We start from the raw sequence: 21,382 nt of genomic DNA, 5'->3' as shown, positions 1-21,382 counted from the left end.
TGATGGCGCAGAAGACCAAGTAGAAAACGAGATCAAGAGCTGGACGGAGCGACACTGGAGCTGGTGAATCTTCACAGAACATTCGTTGTTACCGGGGGGTTTTCCGGAAGATTACTCATCATTCGTGGTGAAGAACTGATCTCTGGATGAAGGACTGATCCCTGCATACGGATGTGATTGCATTCAGATCATAAGACGACGGTAATGCAAATATAAGCGCACGATTGGTGATTTAACCTAATCGAGCACTTTTATTTGTTTCATCCGAAAATAATTTATAATAATAAATAGAAAACTACGCTAAACATTAAGTACGATTAATATAAACATCAAAATCATGTTTAAAATAAAAATATTTATTTTTGATTATAAAGCTGTCAAAGCAAAAATATTCACGTTTATTTTTTTAAGCACGAATATTTTTAAAATAAACGTAGCATGACTTTTATTTTGAACATTGATGTTACATGACTTTAAACATAACATACGTTTGAAATCAATCTAATTTATTTTTGGAGCCAGAACAAACTGATGTCGTTTTCGTTTTTGCGGTGTAGCACTGGTGTAGTGTAAGCAGGAATAAGCGCGAGCCTTTGACAGCTCAACATCATTTGTTTGTAAACAAAGATGCATCCTATATCTAGACCCTAAAATATTTCGGTGTACGGCAGTGTAGCACCGGTGTAGCTACACCGCAAAAACGAAAACGACATGAGTTTATGTTTATATTTACGTCAAATATTTTTATTTCGATAATATTTTTTTCTGCGTGAACCAGGCTAAACTTTTCAAGTGAGCTGATTAATGGATTAAAACCATGGCCTTTTTACTATTTATTATTTCAAATTCATCTCAATTGACATACATGCCCTAACGTATTTATTTGTATGTTTATTTTGCTTACCGACGTGTTTAGTGTATCATCTAAACCATTTTTAAAATACTTCTATCATTTGGGTATTATTCGGGAATGGTATTTTTGTATTAGGGTGTTTTAACCTAGGTGCTTCAGCTAAAAAAGTTGTTTTTATTGAGGCATTTTAATAGAAAATGCTCAATCAATGAAAACAAAGTGAATTGTTTACATTTAAAAAAAATCAGTCGCTCACGAGGAAGTGAATGTGAAGGCAGATATCAGCTTTAATGAATGATTTTCATTCATCATTCATTCATTGAATCGGATTGTTTTGCCTCTGATAAAAATCCGTAAAAATCAGTGGAATTCAACCAAGTCTACGAAACACCATGGAGACAAATCTGGCATCTCTGATGAGAACCGTGCCGTCCACGTACGGATAGACCTTTAATCCCGGTAGTGACGGTTTGATTCGACGAGGAACTCACTTGCGCTGCAAACTGAACGACCAGATAGCTGGTCGATGTTCTACTTTTTTCTGTTTGCTTTCAAGTCGATTGACTACCAACAACTAAATCTGGGATGGATTGCATCAACTCACTTGAACCGTGTATGTTCGTCTTTAATGAGTTCATTTTGTTTGTAAACAAAATGTTATCGGTGTCGACGAAAAACTGGTTGTAGTTGAACATCTCATATCTCATTTTCTCCAGTTCCAGAATCAGATCAGATCAGAGTTTTCAAGCACATTTTGTCGAAATCTGTGGGCTTTTCTGCTAGTTAATGTCTAAACGATGTTGTGCTGCATCATGCTACAATTCTGTAGCAACAAATCGATCGGTGGAGTATTTTGGTTTTCCGAAAAGCACTGACTTGTAAGTAGTTTATTTACCTACCTAAATTACTAAGTAATTTTTCTTTAATTTAACGGTATATAGTGCTTCTGCTTGGGCCAAGGCAGCTGGTCGAGAAGATTTGCTGGAGAAAAGTATAAATAATATAATAAAATATTTCCTCTGTTCGGAACACTTCTCCGATGACTGCTTCCAAGATCCACCGCATAATAGAAAGCTGAAAAAAACTTCGCGCCCTGTCGTGGTTCCGATACCAACAATTTTCCACAATAATTTTAATGAATGCGTTTCGAAGTCTTTGAAGGAAGAACGGCGAGTTATAACACAAGACGATGCAGTTTCATTAATACAGTACCAAGAACAGTCGTCCGATGAAATCGATTCAGAGAACAGCATCATTGTTGAGAGGCTAAATGAATGTGATGACATACAAATGCCGGCAGGGTTGATGGAACCTTTGCTCTTGACAACAGTTGACGATTTAATCATTACTAGTGAGCATCAGTACTCTGATACGGAAATCACTGAAGTGGTTCAATATGATGATGTAAAAGAAGATGAGGACAAAGAAGAGCAAATCGTGACCATAATCGACTCAGCAACACCTCAGCACGTGCAACGGCAGGACGATGGCGATGTTGAGAGCACGTACTCCGAAATCATAATTGGGCTTTCAAGTTGTCGACTTTGTCTTTCAGCTAAAGAAAATGAACTGCTCATACCGATATTCGATGATGGTAGTGAGGTTGCATACATTCTGGAATCAATATTGCCTGGTGCGGTAAGTACGTTAAACTTTCTAACGATAAACATTTTTGGCACTTAGGTTATAGGCACATATACTGCCGCTATTCGCATAACAGTCACATACCTAATACTGAATGTGTATACCTAGAATCTTCAGTTTGAATAGATATTAATTTTCAGCTCTACGCCGGTTGGCATGATTTCAAGTAGCATACCGCCGTTTGGCATAAAAGTATGAAAGGACAGTTTAGGTTCAAAAGAAGGGGAAATACCCATTAAATAATTATTTCCTTCTTTTTTATAATGAGCTGTTCTTATTCCGTTGAAATACATCCCAGAGAGGAAAACATCTATTGGTATTGGTGAAAATAAAGTTTTTTTTTCACATTTATGTCAAATGACCATTATGCCAGGATTGAAATGCTCATTTATTTACACAAATAGTTCTTTGTTAATTACTTTTTACTTAGTTGATGAAACTTCTTATTCCGTTGAAATACATCCCAGAGAGGAAAACATCTATTGGTATTGGTGAAAATAAAGTTTTTTTTTCACATTTATGTCAAATGACCATTATGCCAGGATTGGAATGCTCATTTATTTACACAAATAGTTCTTTGTTAATTACTTTTTACTTAGTTGATGAAACTTGGTTTTACTTTAAGCAATTGCTGGAGTATTTGATTAATTGAGAGCTTTCTGCAAACCAATGCATGAATTTGTAGGGGAAAGTGGGGCAGTTTGGCCACCTTAAGAAAATCAGCACTAATCAGACAAAATTCAGTGGAAATTTCGAATGATGTTTAACCAAATGGATAGTTTCAAGCCCTATTTACACCATGAATACAAATTGAATATTAAAAGTAAAGCAAGAAGATTTTAAAAAAATGTTCTTTTGTAACCGAAATTAAACCGTTGAGGTAAAATGAACACCCTGTCGGCGTGGTATGGGCGACCTTAAAAACAACGGGTAAGAATATTATGTTTTCGGTGTTGTTTAATCCAAAGACGCTTGAATTGTTTGCACAATACTTCTGTAATTTTTGACACCTCGGAATGAACTTCCGGCATAAGATCCGTATCGATACTATACAATTCTATGACTTTATATGTAACTGCAGAGCTTTTTGTCTTTAACGTTCCTTAAGCTTCTTTCCAGGAGAGGAACAGATCCCGTCTATCAATACCCTCTGTGTTAACAAATTACTTTGCATTTTAGGTATACAGCAAAATGGAAGTATCAATGTTATTATTTTTACGTACCTGAAAGTTTGCACATCTTTTCGGACTCCATGTTAGATTTTAAGATAAAGATCGTCTAACGCAATAAACTGAACGGTACGAATTGCTAGCACAAACAAACTGAAACTAAGCAGCACGTGGTTGATCAAAAACTGTAATTTATTTTTGTCTAGCTCTCACATAAACTCGGTAAACATTGTGTTTATATAAAGATGTGAATGTGTTAGTAGGATAGCAAACTGAAGACCAAAGGTAAAACCGGAATGCTGTATGAGGAAAATACGCTCCTCTTTGAATGAGGATAAATCAATAGAAGAACATTACAGAACAAGATAAAACCTATGGTGTTTTGTAGTTTGAAAGCGTATCTTTCGAATGGAAACTGTTTGGTTTGCCGGTTTTTGCCGGTTTTTATTGTGTGTCGACGTGAAAAATGCGTATTTTGACTATAATATTGTTTATAACTTTGACAGTTATGGTCAGAGAGGTAAAGTGTCTTCAAGTTAAATGTGTGTTTTGTGATTGCAAATAAATTTCTAGAACAAACCTTGTTGATAAAATCGCGTCCAAAAAAGTTATTAAAAAAAACTGTTTTTGGGAGGTCATTTAAAGAAAACGTTCGTTAACTCGTTACGCAATCGTTTTACGAAGTTAATGTCTTCAGCAAAGTTGTTTCATTTGACATAATCTACAACTTTGCTGAAGACACCATCATGATTTGAGCAAGTTTGTAAAATTATAATTTTGCCCTGCCCTTCTAGGTGGATAGATCAGCAATATCTCAGCACCAAACGATAGCCCTTTGAAAACTCTGCAACCTTTCCCAAGACACCATCCTTCTAAAATGTCGTTTTCATACCGAAAAATAAAAAACGCACGTTTTGGGGGGTTTTGAACCACTGTGCGATCGCATCACTTACCACAGTGTGGGTCCTGATCTAAAAATAGAAATTGGATGAGTGCGCGCGTGTGTGTGTGTGTGTGTGTGTGTGTGTGTGTGTGTGTGTGTGTGTGTGTGTGTGTGTGTGTGTGTGTGTGTGTGTGTGTGTGTGTGTGTGTGTGTGTGTGTGTGTGTGTGTGTGTGTGTGTGTGTGTGTGTGTGTGTGTGTTTGTGTATTATAATCGCTCTACCAAAAAACGATCCCTGCGTGTGCGTGCAACCTTTCCCCACATCCAACATCCCAGTGATTTCTCGTGGAAGCGCAGAGGATTTCTCGGTTTCCTTCACAGCGAGTACCACGTCAACACATTCCTTCCCATTCCCTAGTTGACCTGCATTCGGACACGGCCGGCGCTGGTATTGCTAAATATTAGATCTCCAGTTCTTACACATTGAGGATGAATGTTAGTCCCAAACATCATCTGTTGGTTCTCTGTGTAATTGCAGCTGATCTGGTAATAACAGAGCAGCAACCGTGGGCGGTCAAACTGATTTGATTTGATTTGATTTGATTTGATATAAAAACTGACGTAAATCCATAGAACGAAAAGATAACGATTTTTTTCTTTCTGAAAAAATGTGCATTGTTAAAGCACTTACAACATTGAAAAAATGGTAAAATTTAATCTTCGACAAAGTTTCTTGAAATGACTTCATCGAGGGTAATTTGCCGATTGTTGCTTACCAGCCAATTGTTGCACATTTCACATTGTTTGCTGTGCAGCATTTAACTATGACCATGAAGTTTACCAATCATGGTGACATGCTAATCAGTGATCAGTTGTTCAAAGATTAAACATGTGTTTTTGATATTCAGTGTAACAAATACTGTGATCAAACATGTTCTAAGTATTTTTGACATTGTGCATATGATTTAAGGTGATTTCTTAATTTTACAGCCAATAATCCTCAGTAGTTTATTTTACCTATTACTAGCTCAAAATGCAATTAAATTAATCTGCGCAGGAAGATGTTGGTTTTTATTTTATCAATCGATGAACTGCAATACATCGATCAATCATGCAAAATTTTCAAAAAAAAGTATTAATATTCAATAATTAGATCACATTTGGACTCTTGGTCCGGGATTATTGTCTATAGGGATAACGCCTAAAGGTATGCAACGTTTCATGTAAAACAGATATGATACTAGATTCCCTTTCAAAGATTTCAGAGTATAGTACCTAACTTTAGATTGGCCCCGCCTTTGGAAAATGAGCACCAATCATGTTAGGCAGTCCGAATGACCGAAGTAACAATCATGTACCCATCATTTCAAACTGTACATTGGACAATTTTTGATCAATGATTATCTTAAATAAATGAAAGTAAATTTGGATGGATGTTTTTGTATCACATACAATGACAGAAGAGCAATAGTTTTTATCGCTTAACTCGATTTGTTAACATTTGTTACATTGGTCTATTTGAAAAGTGACGCGAGAATGGTCCTTCTTACTGAAAAAAAATCATTTTAATATGCATTTAACCATATTTCAAGCTGAACATTGCATTAGGCCCTAAGTAACATTGACAGATTATCTTCGTCGACTTTCTCACGGCCATGTAAATATATTCTCAGGTATTTTCGGCACACAGATCGATAAAAGAAGCTTTTATCTAGCATCTAATATGACAAACACAACAAGAAACAGTTATATGCTTAAGTTATCAACGAAAGAGAAAGTCGACGAAGAGAATCGATCAATGTTACTTTGGACCTAATGCAATGTTCAGCTTGATTTTGCATTGAAATTTATACACACCCATGTAATAATTAGATACGATGTGTGCAATCATAGAATTTCAATGCAAATGATGCGTGCAACAATTGAGCTCTGATGCGCATTTAAAAAATAGTACAACGTAAGCTATTATGAACATACACTGCTTATTAGCTCTGAAAATGCTACATTAATCGCATTGAAGGGTTTATTGAGGAATTTTTACTTCAAAAACGTTAAACCGCGAAATAACAAAAAGCACGTGCCTAGTTGTGCAACAATTGGCAAATTACCCTACAATATTTCCATAGATGTGCATCTATTTTATCGAGGCTTAAAAAGCAAACATTTTTACTACTCAAATAAAGTACTCAACAAATGAAGAAACATTCTAGTAGACATAAAAAAAATGCTACGCTCAATAGTTTCGTCGCAAATAGTCATATCCCAATTTTTTGATTTCGTCCCACTGTGTGGCGTGTTACTACCGGCAACGACACAAAACTGGACAATCAAAATAATCAACTCATATGGACACAAATATCAACATGATCAAACTAGGTAGTACTTTTAGAATAAATTTAGAGACAATTAATATTTTTTTCGAAGATATGGCACTTGGGGAAACGGGACATTCGGGAAAATGGGATATTCGTAATGACGTTCGTAGCACAATTGGAGCAATCACGTATTTTAATACATTATTATACATACTGAGGCGTAGAGGAATGTATGGCAGCTTGGCCACACTAAGATAATCAAAATGTTCCGGAAAATGTTGAGTAATTTGTAAGCAAACTGTATGGAAAGAAAACAAATTGATGCGAATTTTCTTTTCCAGGTAAAGAAAGACGATGGATTTCCCCAGCAGGTATGTTTAGTGTGCCTTGAAAGTGCCACCAGATGTCTCAATACTATAGAAAAGTTCAAAACAATACAAGATAAATTGAAAATGTTACAATGATACATGGATTTCTTTTTATTCATTCTATCCGAAAATGTTATCAAAACTATAAAGAAATATGATTAGTCAAAATTATTTTAAAAAACACATAAAGCTAATATTTCAAATCCACCATAATTTTACTTTTACACTATCCTGTTTGCTCCTTCTAATTCACTGACAATTGTTTTTAACTCCCTTAACTTTGATTTGAACGGATTTCAATGCAGAAATATAAAAAAGAAAGAGAACAAAAAAGTAAAATAAAACGGAAGAGAAAATTTATTTTGTACACTATTATCTTCAAATGATTTCATATAACTAATTTCATCATTTACAGATTAACACATATGTATATGCAATAATACGGGAGGATAAACTTTTCAGGATTCGTGTCGTTTCGTGTTTTGTTTTTATGCTGAAATATATAATAAAATGGTCACACATTGTGAGTGTCCACCTCGCCACTCTTGCTTTGTAAAATCTTAACCCCTCATCCTTCCGTTGATGTCTTTTAGCTCTAACGTAGAGCCGTTCTGACCATAAACTGCAGTTCAATAGTTTGAATTGGTCTTCATCTTTTTATTCCGATGGATTCCTCCGCTGCCCAGGCCATTATTGCTCGCACCATCGTCTACGTCGGAACTGTCCGATTCGCGTGAGCTATCGTTCATGCCCAGTCCGAGATCGCTGCCGTCACCGAAATTCCCGGTGGCACGTGCTTGCTCTAGCGAACGAACTGCGATCAATAAGTTGTAAACAATTAATGAAAAATGTTCTAGCGATGGACGGCTTTATAACAATCTTAGTATTGAAAAATAGTTACTGTCATTGAAACAGAGAAGAACAACTACAACTACAGTTAGTTAGCACAGGGTCTGTTTTCGATTAGTACATTTAAGTCTGGTTAAACCTACTAAGCACAACCCGCGTTTAACCTCTCTTTTCGGACGGATTTGAACAAAAAATGAATGGTTCTACCACCGACGAACCGAGATGCCACAGGAGTATTTCGTTTCTCCACAATTCGAATTGTCAAACGAGCGATTCGAACTTTCAAACGGGCGATCAGATCTGTCAAATGAGGTGAGACGCAAACCAAGGCAATATAAATTATACGTGGGTTCGTGTCCCTGCTCATGGTATGACGCGATTAGATGTGTAGATGTCGGTAGTGTTTAACGTATTTTAAATATGGCGTCTTGGGCATAAATTTGAAAGTAGCTTGTATGAGCTGTCATGTCGATTCGTCGGTGGTTCTACTATAGATAACTTCTAAATTAATTTTCATTTCCATATGATTCTTTGGATTTGACAAAGAATCACAAATCTCGATTACTATTTCGAAGGGACGTATCAGCTTTTGCAAACAATGCATTTGATCGTCGATTTGGCGTAACTGGTAGCTCGCCCACGCATGCTAACACTATCATCAGGTAGGGGAAATACGTGGGCGCGCTACCGATCGACGGTCAAAAGCATGGTTTACAAAAGCTGATACGTCCCTTGGAAAAACTAATCGAGAAATGGCTTTTATTTTGCTAACAATACAACACAACACGGATTTCAATTCCGTCAAACGCATTGAATAGCCATTGGATTTTCTTCGTCATTTAGGAAAAATTAATTCGCTTGGAGTAATTCTTTTGTTTTCGCGACCAATGGTTGTAAATTTTCATATTTTGCACTTTTATGTAGTTTTTGAAATAAATTATCGGATCAAACGTATTACTGATCTGTGCACGGTGAAAATACGACGAAGTAGCGCTCTACCCTATATCTGTCTAAAGCTATAAATACCCTACTCTTCGTTACAAAAAAAAAGTCCGGGACAATGTTCAGAAGTTTGCGCCTCAACAACATTAAAATCCCATAAGCAGAAATTCGTTAATCATTAATAGTACGGTCATATATTAGTTAAATGGAACATAGATACTCACTTTGTGTTTCCAGAAGGGTATTTTGTCTCTTCAGGTCATCTATGTCCTGCTGATGAGAGTTATTCTTACGTCGCATAAACTGTATATACTCTGCTGCTTTCTTCAATATTTGTGCACGGCTAGCCTAAATACAATGAAATACATCAAATTTAACGCAGTGGTACTAATATGCTAACTCAGTGAGTTTAAACTCACCTTTTCGCCTTGCAACGATGGAACAGAGTCACGGAGGGAAGTGAAACTATCCTTTATATGATCGCGTCTTTTTCGTTCCAGCGCATTGTGGTGAGCACGTTTTTCAGCCTAGAAAAACAATGGCAAGGTTTGAAATACATTTTTGTTAATTAACTTTCAAACAAGGGGATTGAAATTTCAAGAAAGTGGGGTAAGATGGCCACCTTAACGAAACTAATTCCCATTTTTTCATTTTGCAGCGTTTGGTGAGGCAATGGAAGCGCAAGTCAATTTAAAGCCGAGGATTAGGGAAGTGTACAGGCTGAATAGTCTATGCGAACCACTCATACGCTATGGGGGAATGATTAGGATTGGTTAGGCTGGGTTGAAGGGAATTAGAGACAGTAAATGTAGAAAATATAATTTTTTTTTAATTTCAACCCCGCTAGCCAGTCTTTAGAAAAACATGTACCATGTTGAGTAGAGCTGTTCATTTTAACAGAAATGTTTGGGATGCACCGGGTCAATCGTGATTACTGTTCGTCATGTTAATTTGAATTTCTGTGCAAATTTTCAGCAAAATCGGGGATGATTTAGAGGTGGTTCGAGTTAATTTTATGTTTTTTAGGTAATTTAAGGCTTATAATATTTGTATCTCGAGACTGAAACAACGAAAACTGCTGTAACAACTTTCATAGCGAAGCTTAATGTGTTACCTGATTCTATAACATTCCCCAGAATGCACCATTCCCCAGGAAAGTATGCCATGTATTAGAATGACTATTTTTGTTTATTATAGTCACTCCTGGAATCTTCTTTCGCTTATATAAAAAGAAGAGAAAAACTTCTTAATGGATCAAGGGGTTTTCCCTTCTTTGAAAATATAAGAAAAGGAAATAATTAATTCTTTGGATATACGATAAAGAAGGGAATATTCGGTTCTTTGGAAATATAACAAAAGGAAGTAAATAATTCTTTGGAAACACGATAAAGAAGGGAATATTCCCTTCTTTTAATATATAAGGAAAATATATAATCAATAGTTTTTCTCAAGGGATTCGGGGTAATGCCCATTCGGGATAATAACGTGTGGAATAATGTTATAAATTTGTAATCGGTAGTTCAACGTTCCATGCACCGAATTTTTAATCCATCACGAGAACAGTTCTTCGATAAGGTTTAACAGTTTCCGACTGGTTGAATTGGATTGCATAATAGACCCTTTGACTTTTTAAATGATGAACGAAGTGCTCGAAAACTTGAAGGTTGTCATTTTCTAAAGAGCTATAAAATGGTTTGGAATTGATAAATACATAGTTCCATAAAAGTAAACGTAGTGTATCATCATTAGTAAAGTGAAACTAATCAGAGAGTTTTATCATGAAAAATATATTAAATCAAATGTGTAAAATTCAGAAAGATGTATTATTCAGTTTGCAAGATACTTGCGGACCTGTTTATTTATGGACGCCTGTTCTGTAACATAAAACTGAAATATAATATCAAATGACCAAAAAAAAGTGATAAATTACTAATTTCATTTTCTTTTCTGGGGAATGGTTTTCTGGGGAATGGTTTTCTGAGGAATGTTTTAGAATCGATTAATCGATTAACGAACCAAAAATTAAAATGTTTGCAAGTGGTTATATCATGTTGATAAAAGCATTAACTTCTGCAGAGGATCATTACCCATCGTTTAAAACACGTGCTGCACTCTCATTGATGAAAAAATGACAACACAGCGAACAAAATATAATCGATTGGTTGTTAATCGAGTAATTAAAAAATTGGGACATCTCTGATTTTGATGTGATTGTTTTGATAAAAAAGCGCAAAATTTCAACGCTACCGAGGAGACAGCATAACCACAAAATTAACTTGCATACTAGGGGTATTCATTGGATGAAAGGGACCGTGAAAGAGGACACTAAAATACAAAGTTTTTCTTCCGACTGTTTCATCTTAGTATTTTTCTTTGGCTGTACTGCCAAAACATGTTGATGTTTCCAACTTATCCTGAGTCCAAAGTCTTGTATGATGTTCACATTTATTATATGAATCCATGTAGCTACGTTGGACCTCATCACATCAAGTGAGATGAGAAGTACAAACAAAATATGTTTCATTCTCCAAATTGTTCTAGAGTTTAGATCTTGATGTTCTACAGATTCAACGAGGTTTGATACGATGTCGTAAACAAGCTTCGTGGAGCTTCAAATAATCATACTGGGTATGTAGTTGTAATGACAAAATAAGTTGCTTATGCAGAGTTTATTTCATTTGCTCTTGAACAGTTAGTGCAGTTTAATTTCAATATGGGACCGATAGACAGGTACTTTGAATATGGAACTCACATGATTTGGTATTTGTCCCTGCCCTTTGGTTCAGTGAGGGTTGTCGAGGCAGATATCATGTGTGAGTAAGTGATGACATTGTAATGTGCAATTTTAACTGAATGTGGCGCTTGCGAAGATCACGATATGACGGAACATTGATACTAATTGTATAAAACACAAGTAAATTATTACAGAAATTAGTTAAGATAACATATTGAACAATGTTTTTTTTTATATCTTTATTAAGGAGACTTTCAGCCCTGTTTTGAAAAATGTGTTAATTGTTAGTCAACAAATGTAATGTTGCATTGAAATACTTTAAATCGTGTTAAATTTAAATGTTCCCTCCTTTCACATCCGTTGAACCATTCTGAACGGCCATCCCGATGTGGTTATATCATATCATTGCTTATAATGTATATAGGGTAGATGAACCAGTTATGGCTATACGGTCCTATTATGGTGTGTTCCAATTATGGCATATGGGATTCCCATAGGAACGTTTTGCCATAACTGGCAAACCTACTATATCTATATATTTTCCGGTACCATGGAGTGAACAAAGTAAAAGTGAAAGAAGAGCTGCAAAATGTAGCACATGCGATACGACAATGGAGTGATGCTAATTAAAAAAATACCCGGCGACACTGTCCATTTTCCGCATTGGTGTTACGGTTTTATAAGACACGTGATCTTCCCTACATGCAAGCGATCTACGAATTCCTTTGTTTGTCTGATGTTAGAGTTTGATGTGACTATCCCCTCCTTTCCAAACAATTTCCCGCCATTGTGTCCCAGTCTTATTATCCTCCTGTTCCTGTGCTACTTGCCCCTGCCCAGCCAGGATTTGGTCAACCGTCCGAGAGTAGTATCTGAAGGAGGCTTCAGAAACCAGTTTGCTACCTAGATCCTTCCAATCGAAATTGTTACCTATTAACCTCGAGCCCGCCACGAGTAATTGGTACCCAATACTAACCTAGAAATACTGCTATTTAAAATGTAAATCAAACATTACTGATTTTGGCTCCGCAAAGTGTCACACACGACTGAGCCTAGTAAATAAACGAACTAGTTAAAAAAAAACTAGGAACTCAAGATCATCATACAAAAATAATGAACTTCGAAATGTCGTAGAGTAGAACACATCAGAAATAACATGGGAAGGGTGAAGAAACAGCAAAAGATGGTGAGATCGTTTAAAAACATTAATTTTTATTATTGTTCATAGGGCAGAGAACTACTTCGGCCTAAGCGCCCATTTTGGGCCAATCAAGCAGAAAACATCAAGTAAATTCATGATTTTGGCGTTAACAGGTAAATTCTGCGTTTGGTATGATACTTTAGTTCAAATGCTACCGAACGAAGTTAATAAGAACGCGTGATATGAATGTTTGCACCCAATATTCTCAAATACAAATGACCGAATCAATGTTTATCTTCATCCGATAGGCCGAAGTGAATTCATTGGCGTTTTAATGGCATTTCAATGTGTTAGGCCGAGTTTGGCGTCAAGAAGCAGTGTAAGACTTTTAACAATATCTAGACAATTTGTTTCTCTTCATCAAATCTTACGGTACGTACGGAAAGGTAAATAAATTTGGAAGCCATCAGTAATAATAACATTCTGTTTGGTTCTAAACTACGCTAGATTAAGAAAGACTAAGTGCGGGTTGTGCTTAATAGGCCGGAAATGGGGTAGTTAACCCTATATACAAAACAATGCTGGGATTCGGAGGGACCACCAGGGCACCCGATTGAATTGATTGATTGAGTTATCTTTATTAAGGAGGCTTTCAGCCTGGGGCTGGTTCGCCTCCATCTGCACCCGATTGAAGCAATTTGGATGAGGAAAGTGAAACTGTCAACTCCCTGTTGTTAACATCTCGTGGAGGCGTATAGGTGAATTTACCTATCGATCCACCAAAACCGTTTTTGGCCCTTCATACAGTGACATGTTGAGAACAATCAGAGGTTATTAAGCTCGATCAAATCAAACAGTGAGGAGCGCCCACTGCTATCGGACTTATGTCGTTTTCGTTTTTACTACACTACACCGGTGTAGTGTAAGCAGCAACCCGAGCAGGAACGAATATCTCGATACCTTAAATTGGTATGGATGAGCCTGACATAAGAGGTAAAATACCAAAACATAATACCAAAAAAATGTTCCCACAATACCCTTATAATACCAAATTATGATAATGCAATACCAAAGCAATACCACACAGGTATTCTTTTGGTATCCAAATATCAATTTTTGATATTTACATAGTATTTTGCATGCAATTTTTTGGTATTATTCTTTGGTATTTTACTTCTTATGTCATGCTGGTCAATACCAAATTTTGGTATCATGTTAGAATTAGGTATTCATTAGTTATTTTCTCCTGTTCGGGAATAAGTGCGAGTCATTGACAGTTCATCATCACTTCTTTGTAAACAAAGGTGCAACCGATAGCTACACCCTAATTTTTTTCGGTGTTAGGCAGTGTAGCACCGGTGTAGCTACACCGCAAAAACGAAAACGACATTAGTTTCCGTACTACAATGAGTGGTATAATTATCATCATCATCATCTCACATGATTTGGCATTTGTTCGCAGTTTCATACTAAATTGTAATGTTCAGTAGGATTTGGTGGTGGGTAGGTTACCCAGTTTGACATAAATGTAATTTGGCATAATGCACGTTTGGCATAAAACAAGGGAAACGGTTAAATTTGAATGTGGTTTAATAACGCAAGATTAGAAACGTGATAAAATAGGAAATTAGTTAGGTATTAAATTAAAAATAACCATTTGTTATTTCATTGGTTGTGCGATATCAGAGGAGCAGTGAGAAAGCGCCAATAGTTACTGCAACAATAAAACTCGAACGAACAGCTCATGTTTGAAGAAGGGAAAATATTTTTTAAAAGTACGCTAGTGAGGCAGGAGAGCCAACGGAAGTGCGTAGTATTTTTTATATGATATTTGCATCTGGAAGAAATGTTGATATTGTTATGTTAAACGTCCATTATGCTAAATGACTATTATGCCAAACGACCATTATGCAAAGTTATTTTATTTCAAACGACGTTTCCCGAGGTTGGCACATAAAGCGCTAACAGCTAAATCATAATATGTTGTCCCAAAAATCTTCAAAAGTGTTTTTCTCAGAAAAGATTTTTAGTTCGTTGGCTAGTTCATCTCGTAGATTTAAAGCAGAAATACCCTAGAAAATACTTATTACAAAGTCAGAAAGCTTAATAAAGTTATAACAAACATCGAATGCAAAGCCAACACACACTAATGTAGTAACGTGCGCATGGACATATTCTTAAATTTACACATCTTGAAATAAGTCGCTTAATCATAAAAATTGTATGCGATCTAAATCATAAGCTTGAATAATTTGAGAATTTTTAACTTATTTTCATCTCGCATCCTTCTGACAACGAGAAGCTTTTACTTATACATACATACAATGTATGTGAAACGACAATGTTGACCTTGAACAATCCCGCAGAAACTCTGCTTCCTTTCATTTACATACGACGAGCGTCAGGCGTAGATTAGCATATATATAGGAACATGCTTTGAACCATTCGAACAGAAAAAGGACATTACCTGTGAATAAAATTGGCCTCCAGCCGAGTTCCGCGCCTGCGACTTTGTGGTATCGGAGTCTTCCCCATCCTACAACCAAAACATAAACAAATTAAAAATAGCGATAATCCCCTACGTACCAATATGGTCAACTTACATCGCTGTCGATATCGATATCCCTGTCATCGTCGCTCATATTTTCGTACGAATCACCTGTGCTGACCTTCCGAGTCTGCTGCCGCTGCGAGTCCTCGTATAAGCGCATCCACAGGCTGTTACTTTTTTCACCCTCGCTAGTTCTCAAGAAACACTTTGCGGCCTACTTCAATATCACGTGCAATGATCAACCCTTCACTTGCGGCTTCGGAATCTACTGAAAAAACTGAGAAATATGGTTGTATATCCCGGAAAAACTTAGAAATTCTTCCCACTGCTTCGGAAAAATATGACGATGTAATGGAGAAAAACGCGATCACGTCGCCTTTTTAGCGGAGCACAACAATACGATATGCGATGCGAGAGAATCCCTGCGAAACACACACAAACACGCGTATTTTCGTCTGATTCTGACAAAAAGTTGTCAAATTTGTGCGTTCAGGATTGAAACAAAACTTACAACGAAAGGTAATACAATTCCGGGATGCCAGCACCGTGGCTACTGCCAAAGATGACAAAGTGACGTAAACGCCACCTTATAAGGTTTTGCACCTCAATCGGATCCCGCATAAACGCGAACCCCGACGTGAACTAATACAATTCCACACAATTTTATTGACGAATTTCCATGTGAAATTCCACATGATTTTCATGTAATCTCACATAAACAGAATCCACCCAGAGGCACACATGAAATTTATGAGTCAAATGAATAGTATGTGTGGTTACACATCAATGACATTTATATAAGGTCTGGGCCAACAGGCAGCTTGCTGGTGTTAGAAGCAAAAATGTTGTAAACATTGCTGAACATCTGCGAACAGATAGATATACGTCACTGCCGACATACTGAGAACAGATAGAAATACGTCACTGCCAACAGCTGTTTCGTGTAAAAAGATAAACATTGCAATATAATACGAACACCACTAACCATTTGCACATTTCACTAACACCAATAATCCCTTTGGCCCAGACCTGATATAAACGTCATTGGTTACACATGGCTTTTATGTGTACACATATTAAGTATGTGTCCGACACATACATATCATGTGTTGGTCACATTGCAAAAATTCATGTGTGGGACACATAAAAACAATCTTTGAAATTTAATCTGTGTATCAATTGACCTTACCGAAAATGGTTAAAAAATGTTCATAATCCCTGCTAAACTTTAACTGAAATGGTTATGGAACTTTTCATGAACGTTTGTGTGATAAACTTTTAACCTTATGTATTACGGTTTTTTGGAAGTGAGCCTTACAAATAATGGGTTGTAAAGAACCATTACCATTCAAAATTCTTGTTTTGTCCATGTTGTGGTATATTGTCTGGTATATTGCAGAGCTGCCAGGTGATTTTATAAAAAATCTGTATCCACTCTATTAAAAAATCTGTATTTTCTGTATTGACGATTTTTTCTTAATTAATCATGTTTTGTTGTTTTACAAATACAGTGCATACAAAATAACCATAAAAAGTGCTTATCCACCTAATCGGGCTATCGTACTAACCATACGGGATATAATTGCGCCATTTGTGATATCGTCCGTACTTATTTATAAGAGTGATATGAAGCCGTTTGAAAATGTATGGAGATTTTAGTTTCTATTCATTATCTTCCTGATAAGCAGTTTTAGATGCAAAAAAGTGCACGAGTTCATTACTATTTGATATTTTTAATATAGATGAATACAATTAATTACATCATTTGTGTGGTAGTTACACCGAAAAGTCGAGAGATGTCACCCCGCCAGTGCTGGTAAAATCATTTTTGCAGTATGGAGAATATCAGAAAATCCGCAATTTCTTACGAAATACATTTTCAATGCAAGTAAAATGTTTACGAGTACTTGTATTTGTACCATTTTAATGTGCTCGGGCACTTTTCTTGTATTTAACATACATGCTTATATTGGAAATATTCAATTAATACAATCTCAAATCGTTTACTACCAGCTCCATATGCATCCGAAAGCGGTTGGTCCTCTGGTTGTGAATGCTGTCAAAAACACCATAACATGATTAATTGTCGATGGAAATTTGATAGGTTCCCGAGCAGAGGGTGAGAACAAAATGAAAACAAGAATTATGTTGTTTTCATTATTCCTGATAACTCAAATTGATTTCATTTTGATGGAGTTGATGGCTAACAGAACAAAAATGAGAGCTAAAAGATATGCGAAGAATATCAAAATTATAACATATATTGATATTAGTGAGAACTGCTTAATAACTTATTTTGATATAGATTTTTTTTTCTCAAGCAAAAATCTGTATAAATCTGTATTGTAATTTAAAAATCTGTGATAAATCTGTATTCTTTAGAGGGTCTGTATTAAGATTAAAAAATCTGTATAATACAGATAAATCTGTATAAATGGCAGCGCTGATTGTGGTATATATTATATAAATTATGTTCGCGCACGGGTTGGACTTAGGGGAAGTACAACTTGAGTAATATTTAGAGTAAAAAATGTTCAGATTGGTAGTTATTATAAACATCGTTTTTAGAATAAATATTAATTATATTAACTGTCAAACGCAAAGCTCGGTTGAAAGTTACAAAGTAAAAAAATAAAAGTGAAACTTTAACGCATAAACTCAATTACGTTTCACCGTTGTTGTTTATGTTTACTGCAGCTTTCTGTTTGTCATCACTTTTGCCTAGATTTTTGTTTTTGATGATAAAAACGGCACTGGACGTTCCCCCAGCAGCCAATTGCTCCTAGTTGCAGGCTCGTTACGAATCGACACGGATAGAAATCTCCTTTTACCTTTTGGCAAATTTCTATTATTGATTATTCATAAAATGTATAAGTCAACTAATAAGCAGATGCCTTGCAAAAAGTTAATGAAGATCATGTGTCAAATGAAATGTATAAGCGGTCACACATACCTTTTATGCATTTTTCCAGGACCTATGTGGTTTGTCTTATGGAATGTAAAAGGCTGATGTTTGGCAAAAATGTATAAGTGAAACACATGAATAAAATAATTGATTTTCGTTTCGTAGAGTTCCATCTGTATTTTAGAAGAGACATATTACTAGCTTGTTAATTCCGCTCCTTCGCCTGTTCCGAATGTCTCTCTCCAGTGGCATATTTCCATCTTGCTGGAAATTTGCACACATGTTTCCCGTCCACAAAAAAGGAAGGAAACGAGCTGTGGATAACTATCGCGGAATTACATCGTTAAGTGCCGTTTCGAAGCTATTCGAGCTAGTGATTATGGAACCGTTGCTGTCCCATTGCAAGCAGTATTTGAGTGCTGATCAACATGGGTTTACTGTCGGTCGCTCTACAACCACCAATCTGCTGTGTCTCACATCGTATATAACCGAAAGCATGTCGGATCGGGTTCAAACGGACGTTATTTATTCAGAACTATTCACAGCATTCGACAAGTTGAACCATGCTATTGCGATTGCTAAACTCGGCAGCCTCGTTGTAGTGTCTTAGGTAATCTTCTGCGTTGGTTTCGATCATATCTTACCGGTCGGCAACTAAAGGTTGCCATAGGAGATTGCAGATCAGCTAGCTTCTTCGCCACATCAGGTATACCCTAGGGGCACGCAATAACCTTTAACCATCTTTAACTCCGACGCAAACAACGACTGTAATTAAATTAATTCCATTAACTACTACTTTAATTGCATTAATTACACAGTGTAGAACATTAACTACTTTTTAAGTCCATTAATTACAGTCGACTTTTCGTAATTAAAGTACATTAATTACATTTCAATTCTTTTAATTACATTAAGTACGGATTGTTAATTTTAATTACAGTCAGTACTACTTCAAAACACATTAATTATTTTAAGTACTTTTGATTGCATTTTAACTTAAATTTTAATGTACTCGAAATTCAACAGTAAAAATTATTGTAATTTCGTTGTTTTGTTATAATTATTTTTTTTTTCGGGTAAAATGAACACTAAATGTTCTTATTAATTATTCATAAACATTATTAGTGTTCACATTACCCGCATCTTGTAACTTTTTCTCAAGTGAATGAACTCAAATCCATCGACTCGTTAATTAAATGAAAATTTTCTATTTCCCTTCCAATGATAACCAATGTTAAGTAAAAAGTGATAGTTGGAACTTTTTTCTTACCGTGTTTGCTACTCATGCAAATAGTGACGTCACTAATCCAAATACATCTAACGGCCTGTTGCACCTTCCTCTTATATGGATCTTATTTCGAGGAAGCTCCTAAAGTTAATCCTTCGACTTCGACGGTGGTATCGTTATCAGGTTATCAGTATATGATTGTTTGCCATTATATGTTCCAATTCGATACCAGATAGTTATTAGCTGTTATAGACCATTAAGCATCTGTTCGTCCCCACATTCGGTGCTGTAGAAATTCAACAAAATGGTCCATAAGCACCACGTAGCCGGTTACGATAACTTTGTTAGCTTCATGAAAGATTTAAAAAGTAATGGACAAGTGATGAACGTTCTCTTCACGGGAGCTAAACTGGAAACTGGTATCAGCTGGTGCGGGGACTGTGTCGAAGGTAACAGGAATGAAAATTAACTAACTATATTAATTATCGAAGTCAATTAATTATGTTAATTTTAGCTGCCCCCTTCATTGAGGCAGCATTGGAGAAAGCTCCCGCGGAATCGCATTTCATCTATGTTGACGTGGGCGACAGACCATCGTGGAAGGATATGAATAATCCCTTCCGCAAGGATACCAATACGCACCTCAGCGTTATTCCAACGCTCGTCCGATGGAAAAACCCACAACGATTGGAAGGAGAACAGTGCTGTAAAGCAGATCTACTGGAGATGTTTTTCTCCGACGAGGATTGAATAATGATATTTGAAGATTCAATAATATAAGATTGATGGAAATAAAAGTTGATTTTTATTATATGTTTGTGATTATTTGACAGTAACTACGAGCGAGAAAGAAAGACGCAGAGTGAGCGCAAGGAGAAATGATTTTGAATTTGATTGATAAAGTGGTATTCAAATATGCGCATGTGATCATTCTTTTGCCATGCAACCATCGACTGATGTCCTGTGATCGGCACGAAGAGTTACGTGAAGGTACTAAGTCACCGCACAGCATAGACCCGTGTAACTAGCTAAGGAAGCTTGTGGTTGTTCTCAACGTTTTGGTACCCCGGAGTATCTCGTTGGCATAATCCTATTATCCTGGATGATTATGATATCAGCTTCGAGCACCGGAGAGTTCACCTCGGGTCAGCCACAAGTTCGATGTTCGAGTTGATGTACTGCCTTCTTCTCCTCTACTGTCATTAGATTGCAGTGAGGCTGTAATTCTCTTGCGCAAGGTGCAACGCGTTGTAGCCTGCCACAAAATGCTCGCTACACTCCGTGTCTTCAAGGTCAGTTCAGCTCCATTTCACTACTCTAAAACATAAGATCAACAGGGGAATGGCAAACGTGACTACTGACCCGGACCATGCTCCTCGTGTTCAAGGAAGACTTCAAGACACATTTCACCCGATTCAAAAACTTATCTCGCAACTTCATTTTGATATCGGTATGACGAATGCTCGTGAGCTGGCGAAAACCAAGATACTTGTACGATTTGTCTTAAGCCATGTCCCGTAGGCCTCGTAGTCATTTGTCTCGATTAACTTGCGAAGAGCAACTGTAGCGGGTCTTTTTTATTATTATTATAGTCAATTTATCGTTCTTGGGTCATTCGTGACTTGCCGTGGGTGAGATGCTGCTTTGGGTACTTCTCGATATTTCAACAGCTATCACTCAAGCCTATTCAGCGCGGCGAGTGAAGTGAAGTAAGTCTCTGTCACCAGTGAAGTGACAAAAATTACTTAGTGTGCCGTGCCACTCCATTTCATTTGCGCGAAAACTCACGCCCAGTTGGTAT

The 21,382-nt window shown here is 36.5% G+C and overlaps 3 protein-coding genes across 3 annotated transcripts; 2 read left to right on the top strand and 1 right to left on the bottom strand.

The window, feature by feature from the left end:
• The first annotated feature begins 1,526 nt into the window (after positions 1-1,526).
• LOC135703607 (uncharacterized) lies at positions 1,527-7,380 on the top strand. Its single transcript, XM_065224877.1, has 3 exons — positions 1,527-1,731; positions 1,795-2,491; positions 7,205-7,380. The coding sequence occupies exons 1-3, from the start codon at positions 1,640-1,642 to the stop codon at positions 7,325-7,327; spliced, it is 912 nt and encodes a 303-aa protein (XP_065080949.1). The 5' UTR covers positions 1,527-1,639; the 3' UTR covers positions 7,328-7,380.
• A 42-nt stretch (positions 7,381-7,422) lies between these two features.
• Max (MYC associated factor X) lies at positions 7,423-15,876 on the bottom strand. The gene is made up of 5 exons (XM_065224893.1): positions 15,501-15,876; positions 15,365-15,433; positions 9,442-9,549; positions 9,247-9,370; positions 7,423-8,045 (listed from the first exon to the last, which is right to left on the bottom strand). Exons 1-5 carry the CDS (start codon positions 15,606-15,608, stop codon positions 7,861-7,863), a joined length of 594 nt encoding a protein of 197 aa, XP_065080965.1. The 5' UTR covers positions 15,609-15,876; the 3' UTR covers positions 7,423-7,860.
• Positions 15,877-19,738: 3,862 nt separating this feature from the next.
• Positions 19,739-20,362, top strand: LOC135703554 (thioredoxin domain-containing protein 17-like). The gene is made up of 2 exons (XM_065224799.1): positions 19,739-20,030; positions 20,096-20,362. Exons 1-2 carry the CDS (start codon positions 19,886-19,888, stop codon positions 20,329-20,331), a joined length of 381 nt encoding a protein of 126 aa, XP_065080871.1. The 5' UTR covers positions 19,739-19,885; the 3' UTR covers positions 20,332-20,362.
• The last annotated feature ends 1,020 nt before the right edge of the window (positions 20,363-21,382 follow it).

This window comes from Ochlerotatus camptorhynchus, unplaced genomic scaffold (assembly GCF_037179485.1).
Source record: "Ochlerotatus camptorhynchus isolate MF236.1 unplaced genomic scaffold, CSIRO-AGI_Acam_v1.1 ptg000216l, whole genome shotgun sequence".
NCBI classification, from domain to species: Eukaryota; Metazoa; Arthropoda; class Insecta; order Diptera; family Culicidae; genus Ochlerotatus; species Ochlerotatus camptorhynchus.
The sequence above is the reverse complement of the archived record's forward strand: the minus strand, read 5'-3'. Positions and strand labels throughout refer to the sequence as shown.

Coding starts and splice junctions, on each gene's coding strand:
- LOC135703554 (XM_065224799.1), top strand. CDS start 19,886: ATGGTCCATAAGCACCACGTAGCCGGTTACGATAACTTTGTTAGCTTC. Junction 20,031..20,095: donor GTGCGGGGACTGTGTCGAAG/GTAACAGGAATG, acceptor TGTTAATTTTAG/CTGCCCCCTTCATTGAGGCA.
- LOC135703607 (XM_065224877.1), top strand. CDS start 1,640: ATGTCTAAACGATGTTGTGCTGCATCATGCTACAATTCTGTAGCAACA. Junction 1,732..1,794: donor TTTCCGAAAAGCACTGACTT/GTAAGTAGTTTA, acceptor AACGGTATATAG/TGCTTCTGCTTGGGCCAAGG. Junction 2,492..7,204: donor AATCAATATTGCCTGGTGCG/GTAAGTACGTTA, acceptor TTTCTTTTCCAG/GTAAAGAAAGACGATGGATT.
- Max (XM_065224893.1), bottom strand. CDS start 15,608: ATGCGCTTATACGAGGACTCGCAGCGGCAGCAGACTCGGAAGGTCAGC. Junction 15,434..15,500: donor ATATCGATATCGACAGCGAT/GTAAGTTGACCA, acceptor TTTTGGTTGTAG/GATGGGGAAGACTCCGATAC. Junction 9,371..9,441: donor CATCGTTGCAAGGCGAAAAG/GTGAGTTTAAAC, acceptor CATTGTATTTAG/GCTAGCCGTGCACAAATATT.